Source organism: Elaeis guineensis, chromosome 12 (assembly GCF_000442705.2).
Source record: "Elaeis guineensis isolate ETL-2024a chromosome 12, EG11, whole genome shotgun sequence".
NCBI lineage: Eukaryota > Viridiplantae > Streptophyta > Magnoliopsida > Arecales > Arecaceae > Elaeis > Elaeis guineensis.
The window spans coordinates 2725300-2744026 of NC_026004.2; the positions used below are offsets into that span (position 1 = coordinate 2725300).

At 36.3% G+C, this 18727-nt stretch overlaps 1 protein-coding gene across 1 annotated transcript; it reads right to left on the minus strand.

Annotated features, from left to right (window-relative positions):
* Positions 1–1416: 1416 nt before the first annotated feature.
* Positions 1417–4432, minus strand: LOC105055790 (GDSL esterase/lipase At5g33370). The gene is made up of 5 exons (XM_010937779.3): positions 4095–4432; positions 3656–3783; positions 3340–3582; positions 2106–2358; positions 1417–1750 (listed from the first exon to the last, which is right to left on the minus strand). The coding sequence occupies exons 1-5, from the start codon at positions 4342–4344 to the stop codon at positions 1518–1520; spliced, it is 1107 nt and encodes a 368-aa protein (XP_010936081.1). The 5' UTR covers positions 4345–4432; the 3' UTR covers positions 1417–1517.
* Positions 4433–18727: the final 14295 nt, after the last annotated feature.

Sequence of the window (18727 nt, forward strand, 5' to 3'; positions counted from 1 at the left end):
ATGCCATCTGTTACGGTTCTTTCGTTTGGTTTTTTTCAAAAAAGTTTCCGTGGACGTTTGAAATTACTAAGGGTGCGGTTGGTTTTAATTTTTAATTTTTAAAAAATATTTTTTAATTTTTTAATTTATATTATTTAATAAAAATAAAAAATATATTTGATAACTACGTTGTTATAAAATAAAAAAGTATCATTTAGAGATGACAATGACAGGTGAAGAGTTTGATGAGAAAGAAAAGTTCGAGAAGAAAGAAAAAAGGGTTTGAGAAGATAAAGAGTTCGATGAAGAAGAAGGGTTTAGGTTTTTTATTTTTTGATTTGATGTTTTAGATGTGAAGAAGTAAAAAAAAAAAAAAAGAAAAGAAAAGAAAAGTAAGTTTTGAAAAGTAAAATTTTTTTATTTTGTATATAAAATAATTATTTTGATTATTATTTTTTATGATATTATTAAATATTATTTTTAATTTTTATTTTTTAAAAATTAAAAAATAAAAAAATTATTTTTTTAGTGGCTAATCAAACGCATCTTAAATTAATTAACTTCTTGCGGTTATTTTTCGTTCGGTGGCGGTATTACAGGTTCCAACCTTCACAACCCGTTTGCATTCTCTATGTAGGGGTTGGCGAGTATATAAGGGGGAAGGTATGTGGCTGATGGATTGATTTGAACAGCCATTATCTACCGCTCTCTGCCTGATTAACGATCAGATTTGAGGGAAGGTCTCATCTCAACGGCACCTCTTTCGACTCTGGGTTGCGAGATGGTGGTTATTATTACGGCATGTCTCACTTAGGTCTTCTAATTAGTTGAAACTCACCAAGATAGTGGTTTGAAGCAGGTATTACTGATTTACTTAGTGGACGAAAATCTCGTCCTTAGTAGTCCGATGTCAAAGTCCTATACTTGGAAGATTTGGTTTGTGAAAATGCATTTGTATCTTTTGGACACAGCATCAGATGCCCCTCTTAGTGGCCACTTCCTACGAAACATAATTACCCCCCTCAAGATTAGGCTTGAGCGTCATTGGCATGATAGCTGGACGTCGTTTTTGATATGGCGCTCTAGTTCTCGTCTTTTAGGCCATTAAAATCTTCTTGCTTGTTCCTGTGAATGTAAGTTTGTTTCTATATTCGTAAGTTTCTTTATCGACATTCGTAATTCGGTTTTACCAGAATCTGGTAGCCATCACCGTTATTTGCTTCTGGGATACTGACATTGAAGATCATTTTCATATCCGAAAACCGAATACAAAACTCTTAACCGACTAGAGACATCAGAGGCTTTCGCGAGCCCCCTGAAATTACAATACACCGATCATTCCTAGTTATGTAGGAGAACAAACGCAACATAGGCGTTTTTATAAATTCAATTACAAACATTATGAAATTCTAACCAGCATGTACATGACCCTGAAACTCCCACTCACATATGACACTTGTAGACGAAATCTTAATTACCCTGGACGTAGAAATTTGCTGGAAAGGCAAGAAGATGGCAGCATGCAAGCTCACCCCGGCTTAGGATCGTGCATCCATGGCCAGGATGGTGCTCAAGTTCATGGGGTTCATGTACTCGGTTGATCCAGTCATGAACTGGCTTACAATGATCCGGTTGGCTTTCTCCGTTGGATGGTATTGGTCCCAGAATGCATAGAGGTTCCGGTTCGGGCACACACTGGACAAGGGTGTGCAGAGTCCGATGCCGTTATAAGGTCCTTGACCGCAGCATGCGATCTTTGATGTAGCAAAACCTGCCCAAGATAATCTGTTAGAGCCTTTGTTTTACCACTTCTATTTAGCTACCAGAAAATGTATGTAATGTATTCCTTCGGGTCCCCTAGTCATCTATGCTCCATATCAAGCCCCTCTCTTTCAGAGGGTAGAATGGGATGGTCCACCTAGTCATCATATTAACCATACTATTTTTGGCTACCAGTAGACATCCGCAACATAACATAAACTTTGGTGAGATTGAAGGTGATTGAGTTTGTCCCGCACGGTAAAAGGCCATGCCCGACCTGAGAGAACTTTATCGACCCTGCCTTGGTGTAGGGCATATTTGGAAGGTAACATCAAGATAAGGTTATCTCCGATGGTAATTGTTACCGTATGCTTGTGGGTTGGATATGAAGTCCGAGTGCATCTTGCGGGAATTCACTGCGACGAAAACGTCCGAGCCAATCTGGCTGTTGATCTCCGTCAGTGCCTGGATCAGCTGGGGATTGAAGAGGTCCGAGGCTCGATTAAGCTCAGGGTCGCATCGGCCAGTAGTGCTCCTCAATGCAAGCTCTGCTGGGACGCAACCAAGGGGCCCCGTCCCAGTGACCAGGACCCGACGGGCTCCCAATTCATACAGGCTCTGCAACCGTTAGATTCCAAGAATCATTTCTCCGGATCAAACACTTTGGTGTTTGTTTTTTTTTTTTTTTTTTTTTTGCATGTCCGAAATTAAAGGGCTAACAAGAGATGGATCCAATGCCAGGGATGATGTAAGCAGTTCGATTGTTTTTCCATGGCTTGCAGGCCATGTGATATACCAATGCACCACTCCATCATAAACTCAATTAAAGACTGGGACACGAAGTATATTGTGTCCCAGCCATTCCTTGAATAACATGACGGGAAAGTGGTCTTTCATCCTAGCAGCAATGAAGCAGGAAAAATTTACCTCGTACGCACTACTGGCCATAGTTGCCAGTTTCCTGTTTGGGAACATGAAGATATGTAACTCAGAAAATATGCGAAAGACCAAAAGTTATGCACAGATTTCAGATAGCTAAATATCAAGGAAAAAATCAAGCATGAAAGATTACCAATAAAAGTTCACCACCATGTGCAAAGATTTTTTGAAATAGCCAAGAACAATTTATGAATATTTTGTGAGTAATTGAATAATCTGTGCTTGATTTGTTAGAATTATTCTGTTCAAGGAAAAATAGGCTATAGTGCAACAACTTGCCGATGAGTCAGAGGACACTGTCGCAATGCTACTTAAAATTTTACGTCACTGCAAAGTGAAGTATTTGCATGACAGATGCTCTTAAGAGCTCAAAATGTCCGTGAGAGCGAGACATAGTCCTACAAAGTCCCTGGCCATAAAACAATCTAAGAGGGTAATGTAGAAAGAAAGAGAAGTTCAAGAAAAGTTATTGGTTTTCGCTACATATATAAGCAAAATGGTGGTCGAGCCATGGAAACCATTACTCAATGAAATGTAACTGGTATAAAGATAGGAAAAGAGAGAAACAAAATTATCTTCTTATTTGCTATTTTTATTTTTTTATTTTTTATAAAAATAATTTATCTGAAATGAAAGACTAGAGCTTGATATGAAACATACTGCAAGTATCTGCTTGTATTCGGAGATCAAATAGGTAACGTAATCAGGCAAGGAGAACTCTCTAGATCTTGCAGAATAAGGCACCAAGTAGTAGTTGTTAACGAAATCGTTGCCCCCCAGGGTAATCAGAACGAGCGCTTGGTTCACAAGACGCCGTGCTTGTGCTGAACCTATCAGGGAGCTCAATCTTTGTTGGTACTGCTGGAAGTATTGCACTTGCTTCCGTATCCTAATTATGTTCACCTACAAATTAATGTTATTCAAATTAGTCATCGAATGGATTGCAATCAAACAAACCATGCAAGATTGCACTTACAAATTGGATTCCAGTATCGTTGAGAATACCGATGCCTGCTGATGCAAAGTTGGCACCCACAAGTAGCTTTTCTCCTCGGAGCTCAGGGCTCAAGTATGGCAATGTGGGTTCAGCTCCAAGATTTTCACCTGAAACATGTTCAAATTGTAGGTTAACAAGAAAATACAAGGAACTTAAAAACTCATATAATTTAAGAAAGAAAAAGCAGTAGGAGAACCATGAGACATAAGGTGATTAATTAATTTGCTTAGATCCTAGAAAGAATACCTACTGATACTTTTTTTTTTTTTTTAGTGGAAATGAGAGCCAGAAGGACCAACCGAAGTCACATGCTTGAGAAGCAGAAGAAAAACAGAAAAAGGGAGGAGATACTTCAAAATTCTGGACACAGTGCAAGTTGGTTAGCTTTGATGAATGCCTCATGAAACGAACACCTAACTTATTATGTCAGGGAGGTTGAGCCCATTGGAGAAGCGGCCGGTTGCTTGGTGAGTTGGGTAGTCAATGCCATAAGGAGGTCGATCGGCTCGAGCTGTGGTTGCTAGATAGTTGTTGTTGCCGTTGTCAACAAGAGAATCTCCAAAAACAAAGAAGGCACGAGCTGCCTCCGAGGAGACTGGAAGAGTTCCAAGAACTACCAGGCCAGCAATCAGAGAGAAGAAGACAGAAGGAGAGGCATTCATCTTCATGAAATGAGTTGTGTTAGAAGAGTTTGGAGTGGAGGGCTATGGACCTGAAGGCCATGGAAGATGGCTTTATATAGTGTTCATGGTGAGATATACCACCTTCTTTTCCACCTATTCAAGTTGCGCGATGAATCGCCACAGGGACCACAAAAGCAAATGAGAAACTATTTGCTAGCCATGCCACAACAGTTTGTGCTGGAGGACTTGGGGTCTCTTGTGTACACTGTACAGTCAATATAGTTGGTGAAGGTCCATAATTCCAAAATGATATGGAGCTCGTTTCTTTCTTGTGACAGCAAGGGATGAAGCGGCATCTATCAACTGCCCTGAGTTGTGGTCCTCATAAATGCGTTTCTTCTAAATTTTGTTCTTGCGAAAAGAGTAGTGTTGCAATACCATTTAATGGGTATCCTAGGATCTTGATAACAACAGTATGACAATGAGGTTAATGACATTGAAATTCTAATCCACACCCAATTATGCATCCTAGTGTTTTTTTTTTTTTGGAAGGGAATCCAAGTGTTGTTGTCATCCTGAAAAAATTAAACCTGAAATGCGGCTCTTAAAGAGGAGCTCTTTATTGCATGCAAATTCTAGTGCATTATTGTTGGAGAGTTGCTTAACAGTGGCATACGTCCAGTAGACAACATCTCATCTAATTAAGGTGATAGGAATGTTTTTATAGATATACAGTTTCTTCTGGTTGACTACAGTATTATCGACAGGTTTATCCCACTTAGTATATGCTATGGGCTTTCTGGTGGATCGATAAGTTTCTAAAGATATAAATCACAAGATCAAATTTTAATTGTTGATTAATCTAACAAAATCAGTCTGTGGATGGCAAAGGCAAGGTGTTCAAGATTTTTATAGCCATTTTATATGCATATTTTATATGGGGCACGGTTTGGAGAATTTAAGCGGCCACAAGTGCTTGTATTGGTGCTATGAATAAGATGATATTACTTTATGTATATCCTAATAGAATGATCATAAAGATATACTTAAAATTTTTGACATTCAAAAGGGTATCATCCTTTCATTATTTTGTTTCTTTTGTATCTTTGTTCAATTTGTCGGCGCTCAATGTTATGTCAGGGAAATGCGACCTTAATCAGCTTTATTTTCACTAATTTTCACTTCTTTGGTGAGTCAAGGAGGGAGAGGCTACCAACTTCTTTCCTATATAATTTATGAGGGTGTCGGCAAGGGATGCCGGAGCTGCAAGCTCATATCCATGTGAAGCACATAAATATGTGGGGCTCATTGTTTAAAAGGGAGTAGCTGAATCACTCTCAAGAATATCTGTGCGCTTCTCTACCTGGTGTTTAAACATTAACACAAACTCTCAGAGCTCTTTGGTAACAAATACTTCACAAAGAACCATCTTTCCTGTGAAGCATATCGATTTCAGAAACTGTTCCATAGTGGCCAATTGGGATGTGGACCGTAACTCCATATTGACCTTGATTATTGTTTTGATCCTCACAACCATCTTAATCACCACCACCGGCACCGCCGCTTCTACTATGGCAACTACTACTAGCATTATGAAGTTGATAATGATGTGACCATCAGTATAGCTGGTAACATAGTAATTTTGTTTCCACTTCTTTGAATAAAACGGAACCACATGCATTCCAGGGATTCAAGTTTCTTCTGAATGTGAAAGGCACGCAATAACCCACCACCCAAATGTCCTGATATAATAAAATCCATACCCACTTTACCGGCTATTGAATTGTTATGTTTTCTATCAGAGTAGAATCTCAGTCCTTGGTGAATTTTTCAGCAACCACAGCCTGCCTTTCATCCACCCTGTCTTTCACCAGAGCCTCGTGTAGCTCAGCAAGTACAGAGGTATTTGCTCTTCTATTCAGACCACGCCGAAGTCTGAAGTACCATGGCATCTTGTTGCAAAGTCACTTGCGAAGCCTGGTCTGTGATCAAAAACCATCAAAGATCGAGTGTGAATCCCCTCTAGACCAAATGGCTGTGTTGGCATGCTTGTACTTGTACTGAAAAATCCAATCCTGGCCATGGAATCCACAAATGCTGATCCCACCATTGCTTATTTGAAATAATGATGTTTCATTTTGTTTGTATTTTTGGTCCGAAGAAATCCAATGCAGAATGCGACAGCGTCCCACGCTGATTATGATTGTACTCTATGTTTTCCAGATGGATGATGACATCTCCAAATTATATGCATTAAGTTTGGAAGCTTGGTTTGATAGCTGACTGCAAAATTGTACAACTGATGCAAACTGGTACAACTGATGCAAACCATGCATGCTTCATTGCTATAAATACCGACCGTGCATACTTAAAGGATCATTTGGAGATCCAACAAAATCTAACTCTGTTTTGATTGTTAGAGACATAATATCTCTGTCAGTTAGGTTTCCATCACATAATATCTCTGTCAGTTAGGTTTCCATCACATGATGGTGAAGAAATCCAAATCACATGTGACTGTATACCGGTTGGCGGTTTGAACCCCACACTTTTGATGCTAAATCTCTTGATGGCGAACATAATTGTTAACAATTAGCACGAAATAGCATTCAAGATCAAGCCATGGCTTTAACTGTTGAGAGTGATGGAACCGTGCATATCATTATCAGGAAGCTAAAGAACAAGCATATTGAAAGCACATAAGCAGGTCAATTTTGGGCGGGTTCTCTCGTTCTTTAAAAGCCAATTTTCCTTCTCTTTCAAAACTCCTTTCACCAGCATTTGCAAATAATCTTCTTATATCACTTTCTGCTGCCGAGTGATCTTCATTTTGAAAGGTGTCTTCACAACTGTGCTACTCATATTGCATTCACTGAAATAAAAGAAGTCAGACCCTTCTTTCTTTTCTTTTCTTTTCTTTTAATTAATGTAGTCATATTCCTCCTTTTTTTTTTTTTTTTGCCCTTTAGCTTTGAAATTTCTGAAGATGAATAACCCTCTCCAGTTAAAGTTCATCAATCAAATGATTCACGTACTACCAGAAAAGAGAACCTTTTGCTGACTATGGGGGGCTAGGTTGAACATAATGAATGGCGACACAAAAGTTGAAGTTATCACAACCTTACATTTGTTTCTTCAGAATGAGAAATATAAAGGGGAGGTGGATGTAAAGCCTGTAGCAGTAACTCAGATCAGCTACCTCTTTGTCAAAAAAACAAAAAAGAAAAAAAAGAAAAAGAAAAAGAAAAAGAAAAAAAAAAGAAGAAGAAAAGATCAGCTACCTCAGACTATATTTTCCAGCCACTCAACAATTATCACACCACTCCTCAAACAACCGTACGATGTTGGTGCGACAAAATGAGACAACCATCTACTGCTAGTTTAATAGTCTACTTTAATCTTATAATCCCGTCGAAGTATTTGAGCTATAATAAAGATCAGAAATAAAAATCTTGCTTGCAACTTAAACATCAAAATCTGTACGGTTCTTGTGCTTGCTTGAAAGCATTGTAACGCTCTATGGATCACCAACTTCTGTGATGTTATGAGGGAAGTTAAATATGATGAGGACTCGTAATTGTTATAGATCCATGGGTCCATGACAAAATCTTCATTTCACTTACAAATATGATAAAATTTTCATGTTAAAGATGGCTTTTGAGAATTAACTTGATGCTGCAAAAAGTTGTTTTCTTAAACATGTTGGCTTAGTTTTGCTTAAGGCATAGAAAGCAGAAAACATAAATGGATCTAAATCTTGCAATGGTAATCGAACATAATAATCCTTTTACATTCATGACGAACAACTAACTGCAAACTTACATGGAAATTCGCTCTCACCCTACTTCGTTTCAAACAATATTGGAATGCTTTTTCTTGCTTTGGAAGTCTGGGCACATAGGCGATAACTTCGCCATGAATAAAAAAGTTGAAATGTTTCTCTCTCACAACGTAATTATTATTTCCAGCCACCAGAGGGCACCGACTGGGAAAGGAACATCGCCAACGACGGTACGTCCGTGATCAATTGAGAAGCTTTATAGGCGTTTGTGGGTGCGGAAAGAGATTGGCCTAGAACTTGTCTTTAAGGGCCGGCCCAAGTGGTTAGGGCCCGACCATGAATAACATCTTTGAATGCGTTTGGGGGTGGGAATTGGGAAAGAAGAGAGAGATTTGTTTTCCTTAATAAAAGGCTCGATCCTCGCTTGGACGGCTCACAGAAGTTGGTCCTGTCGATGCTTGCTTTGTTTTTTATATTATATGATTGTTTGATTGGATTTTAATCTTGACATAGAGGTCACCATTTGAAAACTAAGACACGAACGTGCCTTCATGAAATATGGTGCCCGTAAGTCCACTAAGAATTCTATTATGAAGGAAGCATGATTTTGTCCGAATTGTTCGTGGCAAATAAACCAAATCTGGGAATCATTTGCATTACACATGTTAAGCACACATGTCAAATTTTATGTAAGAGCGTATGCTGCAAATATTGTGTGCATTAATATTACTGGAACTATGGACATGAAGCACGAGGATGAACAACGTGGATCAATGTGTTTTTAAGATTCAAGATAGTTTCATGTTAGATAATAAACGCACTCCCCTTCTTGATTTTTTTTCCTTTCTTTTGCCTAATTGGAGGCTGGGAGGACGAAAGAGAGAGATGGACTGATAGATGGATGGATTGTGGCATCACAGCAGGGTCTGATATCTCAATGCAAGAACAACCCTTATATTCAAACTATATATCAACCTTTCATGTTTAGCTTATCCTTAAACACATGTTAAACATTAGCAAAGGGTCTAATGCAAGAAGATAGGAACTTAGGTTACAAAATAATTGTAGGATTTCAATATCTTTAGGTTCAAAAACTTAGGCGGATTCTTTTTCCAAAAAGATACTCTATTTGATTCGACCTGTCTATATTAGATCCGATCAAATATAAATTTTTTATGGTGTGCGGTTTGCACAATAAAGTGATGTTCGATCAACAATAACTATCATTTATCTAATCACAATGGCGAATGGTTATTAATCAGGATGGTTGTAATTACATGCCATGTATGGGTGTGTTGCTGTTGATAACTATCCTTTGTTAAGTGCTGTTTACTATTTTATGGTGCAAAAAATTTGGATGTACTTTTTAAGAATGATTTATCTTTTCTCAAGATGTTAATTATTAAATTATATAATAATTATTTTAAAATTTATAAAATTGGATGAAAGAAAAAAATTGAAATGTTTAGAGTTTTATATAATATACGATCCAATGGTCGATGAAGCGAAAGAAGATCAATAATTTTTTAGTGCAAAGAGTGATTTATCATTTATCTAATCACAATGGCGAATGGTTATTAATCAGGATGGTTGTAATTACATGTCATGTATGGGTGTGCTGCTGTTGATGATCATCTATCTTTTAGATATTAAGTGCTATTTAGTGTTTTGCGGTGCCAAATATGCTGGCGTGTCTTGAAAGGATGATATATCTTTTCTCAGGATGTTAACCATTGAATTATTTGATGATCATTTTAAAATTTATAAAATTGAATGAAATAAAAAAATTGAGGTGCTTTGAATTTTGTATAATATACGACCTAATGATTGGCGAAGCAAAAAAGATCAATAATTTTTTAGCGCAAAGGATGTAACCGGAACGTTCCTGGGTCAGGTCTGGCTCGCGTCTTTTTCGACGGTCCACTGTTCCGTAGAGCACCCAGAATTTGAGTTCGCCGCGCGGCCGTCCATCGTAGCTGGCTCATCATTAATGTGATCCCCGCTAGTCTAGTCGCCGTTCCACGAACCCAAAACCGCTAAGCCTTAGAAGTCTCTGGAACCTCCGTCCCTCCGTCCCTCCTCCCGCCCAACTTTGCCCCTTGTTTTCAAACGTATGCCGAACTCTCTGCCCCCTTCTCCCATCGCCGAAATCTAGCAACCTCCAGAAACCCTAACACCACTCTCCTCTCCTCCGATCCCATCTGATGCCCTCGTTTGCATGCGACCGTGTACTGAGCTGCGGCCAGCCGCGCCTCTAAAGCCCGGTAAGATGGCGGTAGAAATGGCAAAAAACCAAGAAATGTGGATCCTTCTTAGGTTCTCTCTGGCGCTAGGTGTTTGTAGTATGGGCGCTGCTTTGCTTCCGTTTTGATTGTTTGTTGGTTCTTTCGATCTTTCGCTTTTCTCTGCCGCCGATCGCAGATGATGCCTCCGTTCTTGTTGGGTTTCTTTTGTGGGGTTGCCGGCACCAGTGGGCGACAGTTGAGAATTCGTATTCGTTTCTTCTGATGGATTTTAGTTTTTAGTTGTTTGATGGGACCTGTTGGTTTTCTTGAAGATGCTTGTAAAATCGGTTCTTGATTTTTGTGATCAAATCCTCCTTTGGGATCAAACATGGCAGAAATTGATGTTCAATTGAAAACTGCTTCGTTTCCCAACTTTCTGATTTATGGAAATGGGTTCTTGATTTTTGTAATGCAATCTTCCTTTTTTTAGGCACGTTTTTTGAGGTAACTCTTTGGCGTCCAGATAAAAAGGTAGTAAGGGAGGAAAAAATAATCATTGGATCGATGATCCATTTTGGGAGGGCATTCTTGATGGTAGAATTTTTTGGCTTTCTTTTAAATAATAGTTGATGTATTTTAAATGCTTATAGATGCATTTATGGATTCGCAGCAGGATTGGCTGGGGCAGAAATTACGGAGCAAAGGAAATCGAATTTGGAGTCGAGGCTAGTGCTTTGATGCGCAAGGGTGTGGAAGAGCTCGCAGATGCGGTGAAGGTGATCATGGTTCCCAAGGTATGGGCTTTTTCTCCGTCATCTGACAAAAGAATCGTAAATGCTGTTATCTTCGTGCAAAGGTAGATCATAAATTTTGTAGAATGATATGTTCAGGCCCATAAAGACCATATTGTATTTAGTGCGGCATTTCGCTGTGCTGATTTGCATATGGAGAAACTGTATTGCGCTGCTTGTTTATGCCCTCATTTCTTTTCTTTTTCTTTTCCTGTTTTTTGAATAATGGAACAGCACATTTTATTAGACGATGATTTGGCTTGGTGAGAATTCCAGCCATGATATACTTGTAGCCAACAAGGGTTGTGTATAAGATCATGATGGATTAGTAGTTGACTGAGATGCCCACTTATTTGGCTCTGAATATTTTAACTAAGAATGCATACCTGGAGAGTAAATCTACATGCTGAAATATGGTAACAGCAATATTATGAAATTTCTGTCTGACTAACAAGTGGCACATGTTAGTAATATTACTTTTACATGCAGTACAATGAATGTTAACATTTTGATGTTACAATACTTACTGGCATTAAGCTGTAGCAACACGTAAATACAGTGCAATCTGTTGTGGAAGCTTGTTACTAACTTTTTGCTGGGAAATGTACCTGTAAACCCTGTTTTACTTTAGAGGTGGTATTTTTGTCTCTCTTTGTGTATAACAATCAGAAACAAACTTTTATGTATATGTTATACTGATATGCTTCTTGTAAATATGTATAAAGAAGACTCGCAAACAGCTGAGTAAAACAAATATTATTGCTTATTAGAGACTAATAGATGCTAATATATTGGCATTTGCTAGTATCACTATCAATCATTTGGCATATTGATCAATCAATGGTAATTTCTTTGTAAAACAAACTTTTATGTATATGTTATACTGACATGCTTCTTGTAAACATGTATAAAGAAGACTTGCAAACAGCTGAGTAAAACAAATATTATTGCTTATTAGAGACTAATAGATACTAATATATTAGCATTTGCTAGTATCACTATCAATCAGTTGGCATATTGATCAATCAATGGTAATTTTTTTGTACATGTTAGTGTAGACATGCTCTTCAAAATGTTATACAGCAGCATATCTAATAGCTGGCAATCATATTGGGATAAACATATTATTAGTTGTTGGAGACTGACATGCATTATGGGAACCGTATTCTTTACCAAAATGAGCTGTCATTATGTCAATAACTTGATTGAATGTGCACTGCAGATTTCCATGATGTATGGTATATGGCCTGATTTATTTTAGGCTAATCAGGAATGTAGACCTCTGGGTTGTTACTGACTTCCAAGCTAATCAAATAAGTTTAAAATGATAGGCAAATCTTATACCCTTTAGCCTGATTGAGAACATTTTAAAACCTGCTAGGGTGAATACAAATGCTATTTTTTTACCAAGTATTGGCATATCTAGCTCCCAATAAGCCTGCCCTAGCCTACTAATTATCCCTAGTAACATGGGGCAAGATGAAAACAGAGGGTGAGATCAATTCTTGCTGCATAAGGTAGAGTGAAGCTACTGCAGAGAGATGAAAAGATTACAGCATGATCCCTTCTTTAGTTTATATTAGCAAGTTTAAGTGCATCATTAAATGTCTGGGACGTTATCAATTCTGCATGCTGCATGCATCCTTGTTATATGTAAATACCAGTTATTTGGAACTAGAACAGATTTGAACATATATGATTAAAATGCATAATTTCTACAATTGGAATTGGGCATATTTGACAACACAAGATGCTTTAATTTAGATTAGGGACATGGATATGATGTACAGGGTCACAGATATGCTCCCTTTTATATTGAAATTATTGTTGTGGCTCTTTCTCCTTATATGTATGCATATAAACTAGTATCTTGCATGGGTGTATTCCGGAAAAAGAAAACACAAGCTTAGGGGGTGGAGAAAGAGGGGACTTTGAGGGCTGTTTCTCCCACAAAAAGAGGATATTATTCGTCTTTATTATTATTATTATTATTTTGCTGTATACTATGTTGTTAATCATCTAAGAGAGAGAGAACCAGAGGTTGTCCTCACTTCGTGTACATTCGGGTTTCACCACCAAATTTATTGTTCTGGAGTAAAGAAGTAAACAAATCCTGGTGTCTTCACTCCTACAATCTAGGTTTTTGCATGCTTAACTTTAAGAGTTTTCTCTATATCCAGAGAAGATATATATATATATATATATATATATATATATATATATATATATATATATATATATATAGAGAGAGAGAGAGAGAGAGAGAGAGAGAGAGAGAGGGCTAGACTAGGATTCAATTGTCTTGATTTCAAGTTGGATGTAGTCAAGTGGAATTGGAAGATAGGGGTTTGACATCAACTATCTGATCCTTTCAATGTAATCTACTATATCTAAACTATTTACAAACCAAAAATTATATAATTTGGAGATCCCTAGGTGATGCATATAGGTAATAAAAAATCAACATTGTACCTTATTATTTAAATTATTTATTTTTGACCATTTGATGCATAGTCTAGGTATATCCAAATTACACTAAATTTTTGGTTTGTAAATATTTTAGATGTAGTAAATCACATTCAATGGCTTGAATCATCGATATTCGATCTTGGCCTTTCGATTTCAATTAACTGGATCAAACTTGAAATCTGTTCAATCAGATACTAGTTTTATATGTGTGTGTATGTGCATACACATTGATATATATATATATATATATATATATATATATATATATATATATATATATATATATATATAGAGAGAGAGAGAGAGAGAGAGAGAGAGAGAGAGAGAGAGGGGGTATATTGATCACTGGATGGTTAGATGGATTCTGGTGTTGGGGATGCGATTCAATATGTTCATGTTAAACAAAACATGTTTAGACTTATAAAAGCATGTCTTGCAAAAGTGCAAGTTAGAATACGAACATCATTAGTGGACCTAGTTATTGTTAGTTAACAATGCAACCAACTTGGTTCCTTTATGGGGAAAAAAGTCTAGAGGACCTGTTATACTTGCTTAATGCTTACCAAAGTTCAATCATTTTTATTAGATTAGATTTTACAAACATAAACTAATAAATACTGTGCTTGTTTTCCGAGTTTTCTTTTTCTTTGGTGTCCAAATAATCAGTTATGATTTTTGGAAATTTCTGCCGCCTGGAATTGGTGTCAAAATAGATTAATTTTTTGATGATCTAATACTGCTCTGCTCCAAGCTTATTATATTTCATCTAGTTGTTGTATAAAAAAATCCTGTTGGTAAAAAATCCTGTTCATTTTAGTAGTTTATCTTTACGTAATTTTCATTTAAGAGTTAGCGGTTGTTGCAATGTTCTTCTGTTTTCTTTAAATAGAAATTTGCCTACTGAGTATCTTTCTGGTCACTGTTAATTAGAGCAGTCTGTTCCCTACCTCACATTTCAAATCTGTCAATTAGAAAGATGTCGTTCTTAACATGTATGATTGTTTATTGGGCGCATTTCCGTTGATATGACCAAATTTACTTTTGAGCCTTTTGCAAATGAGTTGTGTAAATAGTTAAACGAATAAATTAGTGATGACGACTGTTATAAGGGCTGTAATGCTGTTTTGGAGTGAAGTTTGGTACACCAAAAGCTATGAAGGATGGTGTGACTGTTGCAAAACTCATTGAGTTCGAGGATAGAGTGAACAACATGGGAGCCAGTCTAGTGAAGCAGGTTGCTGATGCAACTAATGATGATGGCAAGAATTTGGTCTTTTTAGGATATTTTGCATTCAGAATGCTTTTGAATGTTTTTAAAATTATAATGGTGATTTTAGAATTTATAAATCAATATCTTAGATTTCTCATGTTTGGCTTAGTCAAAAAGGTTCATATAATATTTGAAAGCACGAAGAACTCATTTGGTTCATGAGAAGAAGGGGGAAAGGTGTGGTCAATGGGAAAATAAAGAAACTCTTTTTATTTGGTTAGAGTTTTTAAAAGAGAGAGATTAGAAAGTGATATTTTTATAGGAATAAAATTTTTATATTTTATGGGAACGAAAAACTCACGTAAGATATGGATTTTTGGCTTTCCTATGGGCTGGTAATTGAATTTTTTTTTTTCAAAAATACCCTTAAACCAACAAGCAGAATGGGGTAAGGCTTTTTCTTTTATTAAAAGTATCATAGGTGTTTTATTTAACTTTTTCAAGGAAAATAGATGCTCAGTCAAATATAAGGTATTTTAGAATATGTAATTTTTTCATGATTAACTAAACATGTCAAAATCACTTTCTTAGGTATCATATATTTTCAGAAATTAGCTTTTCAGATAAAACATTCGATAAGAGAAAAGTCTTCCCACTAACCAAACAAACCCGAAATGAAAAATTTTGCTTTGAATTGAATTTTTCAATCAATTATTTTCTCATTCTAGTTATCATATAATTTTTCATTTAAATTTTTTTTATTTGAATGAACAATCATTCCCTTGAAAAAAAATCTTGATTTTCAAATGGGAAAGTTTGAAGCCAAGAAAGATGAAATCATAATTTAAAATTCAGAATTTCCAAAAACAGCACTCGATTCCTTGTTCCCCTTTTTCTACTAACTGCTAATATTATCTTCTAAGCGAAGCCCACTTATATAGTGCCTATGCATGGGGTATCGAAAAAAGATGAATCAATGCAAACATGGTTATTGATTATATGAGCTGCCCCAATAATATTAGGATACGTAGCGCATTTAGATGGAACATATATTTAATATTACTTAATTTTTTTCTTAATTTTTAGTGACAGAAATATCCTTTCCTCTATACAATAAAAAAAAATAATTTTATTATTTTCTAATATCATATATATTATTTGGGATGTCATATATATTCATAGAAAGTCATACAAAGTATCAGAAACTCATATATATTATTTAGGATGTCATAAATATATAAGAAGTCATATATATAGTTCAGGATATCATATATTTTCATGGAAAGGTATACAAGATATTAGGAAGTAATAATATTATTTCTTCTTTATTGTATAGAGAAAATTATATTTTTATCACTGAAAATTGGAGGAAGAAAAAATTGGATGGTATTAAATGTATGTCCCATCATTAAGTATGCTACATGCTTAAGATAATTGGATGGTGCGCTTCACATCAAATTTATTGCACTGCATATGGTGCACAAAGATTTTCTCATCTCTTATGATATACGTTGTGTTAGAGGTGTCAAAATGGGCTGTCCGAGCTAATTCCTCCGGACTTGTGAGTTAAATAGGCTGGGTGGCCATAATCCAAAACCCCTAACGAAACTCGACTCCAGGCCCTTATATTCAGGATTCGGACCGGTTTTGATTTTTTTTTATCTTTTTCTAATTTTAAAAAAAAATTTTAAGATGTTTTTAAACTTTTTCATTTTTTTTATTTTTTTCTTTTTTTATCGATTTGTGTTATGTAATTTACTTATATTTTAAACTTTGATATGTTTTTATTAAGAATTAGATATATTTTTTTGGGAGGATTGGATATTTTTATTTATTGTGTTTAGATAATTAGACATTATAATTTATATATTAGTAATGCTTCCATATTAATGTTTTGAATTTTTTTTGTCTTTTAATTTTTGTTCATGTTTTCAAATTCTGCCAACTCTTCTTCGTTAGGCAGACTCATGATATTCATTTGATTATATATTGAAATTTCAATATAATTACTATTTAAATATGTAGATTGACGTAGACAAATACGGTGACTATTAAGGCTATTACTAGTATTTTGGTTACTATTATTTTGTGATGACGATTGTATATTATGCTTGATTGAATATAAATTTTACATTTCACGCAAAATATCTTATAATAAATTTATTAAATCTATATCAGTTTCATCGTCGATTACATTAATATTCATCATTTGAGAATATTGGCTTAATACCATTTCTACAAAAAATGATAGCAAAGAAATATTAGCCCCATAATTTTTAAACTTAACTTCCATAACCTCAACAAATTGAGAAAAATTAGGATTATATCTATATTTAACTATAAACAAAGGCAATAATATAAAGTTGATTAATAAACTCATGAGCGGTAGGATAATAAATTTTTGAAAATACATTTGTTGCATCGCAAAATATCTTAAGAAATTCCATAATGCCATAGGCTACCTCCCAATCGATTTTTATTAGATTAATATGCTATATATTTTGTATGTTGAGAATGAAGAGTTAATCTACATATTCAAGTAATAATTATAATAAAATTTTAATATATAATCAAGTGAATGTCATGGCTCTACTTAGTGAAGAAGAGTTGGTAGAATTTGATAATTTGGTTGGATGGAAAAAATATGAATAGCAATATCCAATTCTTTCCACCATGGCTCCTGATATACTAACGGGATGTCTACAATAGTATTAGAGTCTTGTTTTAGTGCAGGAACAGAGTGCTTGATAATAAGAAGATTTAAATGAATGTCGAAATATTAAAGATGTGCATATATCTCAAGGATTGGTTGGATGCCGAAGATAGATTGTAAGATAAAGACGGTCGTGATATGAGCGGGTCATCGGATGAAGCCGACCAAAATACAACTTCGTGATTGTGATACAATATAAATATAATGTTATATAATGAATAGAACTACGTTGACTTGATCTTCCTTAAAAATAAAATTATAGAGGTACGTAGACAGTTCATTTAGGGTGTGATCAAAAAAAATATTCTTATTTTATGTAATATTTTTTGGATAAATTACAAAAATCTTTCCTGTGATTTGCATTTATTATAGTTATATCCATTAGTTTCTAAAATCTACACTTATAGTCTTGAAATATAACAGCGTTAAATCATTTCAAAAATGTGAAATGATCAAATTACCATCCTTCATAAAATAGTTAAAAAAAATTTTCTCGTCGTTTAGATTAAGCCCATGCCAAGCCCCTCCGCCATTAAGAACCATGCCACCCTTGTTCCTCTTCGATGCCTCATCGCATGGGCCCTGCTCCTGCCCACCTAGGGGCTCCACCACGGCCTCCCCCTCTTTTGCCAACTGATTGCCATTGGGATCGAGCTCATGGTCATTGATGGGTGGGACTCGTGCACCTGGGCTACCTTCGATGAGGTGTTCGTCTATGATTTCATATCGACAACGTGGCATTATGGGGGTGGGGGCGGGGGTGGCAAATGCGGCGGCTTACAATGGCAAATACTTTTAGGAAATGTCGGGATGCCGTGGTGGCCGTAGGCGGACTTGGACGTCTGCTTGTTCACCCTCTTCAATGAGGATCAGAAGTCGAGATCCACCTCAGAGAGGAACTATGGCCTCTTCTACCCAGACGAGGAGGTGTACGACATCAAGTTCACTTTAAGCGGCGACAGCGGTGGTCTAAGGTGGCAAGAGTATGGGGGAGTGAAGGGAGGAGTTGATAGCTCCTTATCGCCATCGACGTCAACGGGGAATGGGAGGGTATCGACGAGCTCGATGTGGAAGTGGTGTGTGGAGAATAGGATGGTCGGAAGAAAGAGGCTACAGGTGGTGCTGGTGCGGGGAGGGAGGGGTGGACTATGGGCCAATCCAACCCGAGGTGGATTGCTACAAGCCCAACACGTTGGAGGCCCCATGCCTCATATGCCTTCAACTCCTACTTCTAGAAGA

Coding starts and splice junctions, on each gene's coding strand:
- LOC105055790 (XM_010937779.3), bottom strand. CDS start 4,344: ATGAAGATGAATGCCTCTCCTTCTGTCTTCTTCTCTCTGATTGCTGGC. Junction 3,583..3,655: donor ACGATACTGGAATCCAATTT/GTAAGTGCAATC, acceptor ATTAATTTGTAG/GTGAACATAATTAGGATACG. Junction 1,751..2,105: donor ATCCAACCCACAAGCATACG/GTAACAATTACC, acceptor TATCTTGGGCAG/GTTTTGCTACATCAAAGATC.